The sequence below is a fragment of the Cajanus cajan genome, chromosome 6 (assembly GCF_000230855.2).
Source record: "Cajanus cajan strain Asha chromosome 6, NIPB_CcT2T_4, whole genome shotgun sequence".
In the NCBI taxonomy this organism is placed as follows: Eukaryota; Viridiplantae; Streptophyta; class Magnoliopsida; order Fabales; family Fabaceae; genus Cajanus; species Cajanus cajan.
The window spans coordinates 2884881-2891279 of record NC_138522.1 but is presented as its reverse complement, the minus strand read 5'-3'; the positions used below and the strand labels follow the sequence as shown (position 1 = coordinate 2891279).

Genomic DNA, 6399 nt, shown 5'->3' with positions numbered 1-6399 from the left:
TATAGATTAAATTTGCAAATTTTTTAAAAATTTGAAAATTGTTTGATACTCCATTTCATTAATTTAAATTGATGAATAATCATCAAATAATTTTAGACGTTGATTTGAATTAATGAAAAGAAGTATTAAATAATTTTCAAACTTTTTAAAATTTGCAGATTTGATTTATGCATTAAAAACTTTAAACTTAACGGTTGAATCATTAAAATATGATGTATAACATAAGTTATTGAACATAATAAGTTTAGATAGACTTACTCCTAAAATAAACAAAATATTTATCATATATATATATATATATATATAATATTTTTTAAATACAATTCTAAGATACAATTCAAATATTCTTCTCTTTATATTTATTTCTATGATCAGTCCCCTAACTTCTCTTTTGAGTATGAATAGTTAGAGTAAATTCTCGATCATTTATCAACCGTTTATTAAATTTAACAAACTTCTAAATTTTATTATAAAATAATAAACAGCTAACAAATATATATATATATAATATTAATACAAAATATCTATTAATAATAATAATTAATTTCTATCCAAAACTATAAATGAGGAGAATTCAAACGACACCGGTGTAACTTTTACTAAATGTTACACCGTTTAATAACTTTAAATTAAATGTGAATTTTGTAAATCCAACCGTTAGATTGAAAGTTCTTTACTCTTAGATCATATATACAAAATTTTATATTAATCCAAGATGATTTGATACTTCATTCTTATAAAACAAAATTGACGTAGTATATTTATTTTAAAATATACTAAAATATGAACATTTTGATTACCATCAAGTTGTTGTTCAATTTTAACAAAATTTGATATACACATATAAAGTGATATGAATTTTCAATCTAACGGTTAAATTTACAAAATTTACATTTAATTTAAAGTTATTGAGCGGTGTAACACTTAGTAAAAGTTATATCGGTATCGTTTGAACCCTCCTCAACTATAAATATACATAAAATAAATATTCTCTTCTCATGTTAGGACTAATATATTTTACACACAATATTAAAATTTGAACTTTAAATAATTGGATTAAGAAAAGCTATGAAATGTGTCAAACAGTGTTGGAGCTAGCAACTATATATGACGCGATTAAAATATATACCATAATATGTCCTTCGATGCTCGAACACAAAAAGGGACGAGTATAATTATTGACAATATTCTATTAGAACACTTAGATATAAAATTTAAAATTATTTCCCATTTTTGTGTTCGAGTATAATTTAATTATTGACAATATTCTATTAGCACACTTAGATATAAAGTTTAAAATAATTTCCCACTTTGATTTTTCAACTCAATATTTTAATAATTTATATTTGCACTGTTTCTTTACTTGATGACATATATGTTCATGCAGGCAGCCAGCTATATATATGGAGCAGCCTCCATACAGATTATGCAAAAAAGCATGTTTCCCCTAATGGAATTAAGTGGTTCCACTCTAGTACACTACCCTTCATCACAGCCCCAAGAAGAGAATGAGGGGTTAGTGTTTGACTCAACCAACTTGCTTCAAATGCAAGGTGACATGCCCAAAGAGTTCCTTTGGCCTTCTGGGGACTTGGTCAACACCACCCAAGAGGAGCTGAAGGAACCCCTTGTGGACTTAGGCATCATGAGAAATGGTGATGAGGGTGCCATTGCCAATGCTGCAGAGCTTGTGAGGAATGCTTGCTTGAAGCATGGCTTCTTCCAAGTTGTCAACCATGGTGTGGACCCAAATCTCATTGATGCTGCTTATCAACAACTTGACTCTATTTTTAAGCTCCCAATTGCCAGAAAACTTAGTGCCAAAAGGAAACCTGGTGGTGTCTCTGGATACTCTGGGGCTCATGCAGATCGTTACTCCTCCAAATTGCCATGGAAAGAGACTTTTTCTTTCCTTTATGCCCACCAAAGCATCTCCAACTCCCAAATTGTTGACTACTTTGTGTCTGTCTTGGGGGAGGACCTTCATTACACAGGGTAAGAATTGATAAACATCTCATATCGCCTAATAATATAACTAAACTATATAAATGAAAGTTATTTTTCCCAATTTTCACTTACATATTATATTTTAAGAATATAACTAGTGTATATGCTCTAGATGCAACTTAACATTCAATTCATTATTTTATTCACTACATGACAATGCTGATTTTTGTCACAATAGCTTATTACTTGACCCACTTGTCTTTGAACACTTTTATTTATGAGAATACAAACAAACAAATAAAGAACTGTTACAACTGCTTAGTTGAGATTGTCCTTGACAAGATTGCTAAGCCACCTGTCAATAGTGAGATGCACGGGTATCTATCTCAAAGAGGACAATGAATGTATGTATATATCATTAACATACCCTTATTGATACCAAATACTTGAAATTAATTAAACCTGTATTTTGTTATGTATTTTGAAGGATTTCTTTTGGTTCATGAAAGATAAGTCATACTATAAAAAATAAGTTATGATGGTGGAAACAATTGAATTGGTAATATTAATAGCTTTGACTTTAGTATGTACTTATTTATTTATTATTTTGGTGTTTTTGTATTTCATAATTTTTAGAAAACTTTTTTTGGGAATTTTTTGTAAGGAACTTTTATTCGATAATATATTTTTTTCTTACAAATATTAAATTTTACCAGACCAATCTTTAATACACATAGTCATTATTTATATCTGTACAACCAAGCTAGCAGGCACACCTTATTATTTCCTAAGCATGAGTGAAAATGGTGTTGTTTATTAGGACCCAACTGTATCCTATATCTTGAGATACAAACAAGTTCCACATTGATAAAATAAGACAAAAATATAAACTTATATAACACAAAGATACTTCAATGATTGAGAGGCCTTTTAGGTAATGACTAAAAGCAAAACCGTGAGGGCTAAGGCCCAAAGCGGTGCATATAATGTACTATATAAAAACATTATAAAAAAATAACCCTCATAAAATATCCCCTCAGACAAATACCTATAAAAATAACCCATCACTATATAAGACAAAATCATAATTATTATATGCTAATCAAATGTACTAGAATTAACTTAATTAATTAGCAATAGTGATGAACACTTTCCCAATTGTAAACATGGGTTTTGTTGAATTAGATTGGTGTATCAAAAGTACTGTGAAGCAATGAAGGAGTTATCTTTGGTAATTATGGAGCTGTTGGCGATTAGTTTGGGAGTGGATCGAGAGCATTATAGAAGATTTTTTCAAGATGGTGACTCAATAATGAGGTGCAACTATTATCCACCTTGCAACAGTGCGAACCTTACCTTAGGCACTGGCCCTCACACTGATCCAACTTCATTAACCATTCTTCACCAAGACCAAGTTGGAGGCTTAGAAGTTTTTGTAGATAACAAATGGCTCGCTGTTCGCCCAAGATCTGAAGCATTAGTCATAAACATTGGTGACACTTTCATGGTACGTATGCAACCAAAATTAATTTACATCTTTTTCCTCTATCACTGTTTCTTCATATATGATGCTCCTTTCATCTTTAACTTTTTCATCTTACAGAGCCACTTTTAATTTACCCTGATAATGGCTCATGGAAACGTTTTAATAAATAATACCTATAACATGCAATAAAAGACCTTTTTTTTAATAATTAATTAGTATTAATATTCGACTTTTACTGTGACACTGTTTGGAGTTTTGACTTAAAAAATAAAACTGATTTGAGTTAGAAACCAATTGTCATGTGAAATTTTGTATAAAAGCATAATTTAAAACGATTTTACAAAATTTTGTGCTGAACAAATATTATATGTAAATCAATTTTTGTTTTGTTACATTCATTTAGAATAATTGTATACATCAGCCTTTTGCGTCCATTTCCACATTTAAGGCTAGTTTATTTATACATTTATTTATTTTTCACTAGAATATGTATAATAAAGATAATTAATAAGTTTTTTTTAATTTCTAAAGTCACAAAAATAACTTTAATTTTTTTATAAGAAAACTAAAAAGATTAAATTCTAAAAATGAACAATTTATGTCATAAAAATACTTAAAGCTCGTCTAAATATACTATATTAATTTTATGAAACACCTAGACTTGTTACAGATACAACAAAGATTCAAAGCCTAATATGTGGTTATCGACAAAAGAATAAAAATAAAAAAAATTGATGTGATGCATATGTAAGTAGAATGTCTGGGGATTCATAAAATAAATATAAAATAATTACACAGCCAATTATTAAACAATATTTTATATTTATATATTGCGTTGTCCAGTTGCATTTAATCACATTTTTTTCATTTATATATGACAGAACTTGTATCCATCATAAAATAATATATCAGAAGGCAAAAAAAATCATAAAATAACCATACACGCAATCATACAAAATAATAATAATAAAATAACCATACATACAATTATACAGCAATACTATATATATATAGGGAGCGTATCAAGTGAGAAGTTTTTATTGTGAGAAGGTGAGAAGGTGGCTATATATATATATATATATATATATATATATATATATATATATATATATATATATATATATATATATTACATTATCTAGTTGCAATATTATCTGATGCATTTAATCACATTTTTTTTTTCATTTTGTATGTACTCTTTAGGAGTGTATGTACTCTGGTTGCAATATGTAAGTAAATTAATGACTTCTAGTCGAATTTTTTCTATCTTTAGGTCATTATACAGATCAAGTAATGAATTTTATGTTACTCAACCCAATCATATATAATAATAATAATAATAATAATGTTTGAATGATCATTTGTTTAGGACAATACTTATTGTCACTCTTACTTAGTAACAAATTTTATGTTTTAAATTAATAATATTGTAACAATATAATATATTTATTTTAAATTTTATTTTGTATTAATTAATGTTATTTTTTTGAGTTGATAACATATAAAAAATTAATAAATTTATTATTGTTTATTTTATAGGTTGATAATATTGAATTTGCAACAATATATCAAACGTTTTACATCTATTTTGAAAATTTTAATTTTTTATAATAAATAAATATAATTTAATTGACTCGATTAATCAAACTTAACCTAACCCAACCTATTTGTGATTGGGTTGGGTTGGATTGAGTTTTTATAAAACATTGTATAAATTCGAGATATTTTAATTGGATCGGATAACTGGTTTATCTAAATTCAACCCAATACAACCCACTTACACTCCTATTATTTTTAATGCTTAATACTTTTTTTTATATCAATATCATGAATTTAATTAAAATGACAAAAAAATTAGTTATGATTTTAAATTTACTTGATATTGATCTCCAATTAAAATAATAGTTTTATTTTGATAATATATATAAATGTATATTATTAAAATATATATTAAATGTAAATGTATAATCACTATTTGGACATAAAGAGTTATAACTAATTTTTTTTAATGAAAAAACTACTGGCGTGTTAAACCTATCATAATTAATAATTAATGTGTAATGGGAGAGGTTTAGGGTCCCTTTATTTTTTGTTCATTTTCTATTTTTGTCGTCTTAATTACAAATCTATCACCTTAATTTCAATTTATTTTATATTTTCAAAGATTTGTATACATTGAAAACAATTTTTTTCTCACTTTTTTTTATACAAATATTTTTTTTAAAAAAAAATAACAGTTTTATAATTAAAAAGTAAAAATAGAAAATAAAATGAAGAAATGAAAATACTAAGTAAAGGGACTTGGTGTGTTAGGCATTGTCAAATGGAAGATACAAGAGTTGTCTACACAGGGCATTGGTGAACACATACAAGGAGAGAAGGTCATTGGTATACTTTGTGTGTCCAAGAGAAGACAAGGTGGTGAGGCCCCCAGAGAATCTCTTATGCACAAATAATGAAGAAAGGAAGTACCCTGATTTCACATGGTCCAATTTGTTTGAATTCACTCAGAAGCATTATAGGGCTGATGTTACCACTCTCCAAAGCTTCTTTCAGTGGCAATGCCAATGCTCTTCCAACTTTATCTAGCTACTACTCTTTTGCCTAATTATTATTTCCCTTTTTAATATTTACCATGTCACAATCTCATGTACGGTCCTTTTTTATTCAACTTTCATTTTCTGTTGGGTGTCAATATATGTATGTGTTTTGCTTTCAGTAAGGTTGGCCAGATTGGTAAATAAATGCTTAAAATGGTGACTGTCGTGCCTTGTACAAGATATTGTGTGTATAATAATTACATAAGCACCTTTTCTTCTTCTTCTACAAATCACACTCTCCTAAAATTGATAATTGAGAACTAATCTAATACTCTTAATTTATAACTCAAAATAATAATAATAATTAAATTAATGGGATGATAATTTAGTTCAATTCTTAAAAATAAGAAATCTGAATCTGAATGA

General features: G+C 27.1%; 1 protein-coding gene across 1 annotated transcript; it reads left to right on the top strand.

Annotated features, from left to right (window-relative positions):
- Positions 1 to 669: 669 nt before the first annotated feature.
- On the top strand, positions 670 to 6399 carry LOC109809540 (gibberellin 20 oxidase 1-D). The gene is made up of 3 exons (XM_020372878.3): positions 670 to 1995; positions 3133 to 3454; positions 5747 to 6399. The coding sequence occupies exons 1-3, from the start codon at positions 1367 to 1369 to the stop codon at positions 6020 to 6022; spliced, it is 1227 nt and encodes a 408-aa protein (XP_020228467.3). The 5' UTR covers positions 670 to 1366; the 3' UTR covers positions 6023 to 6399.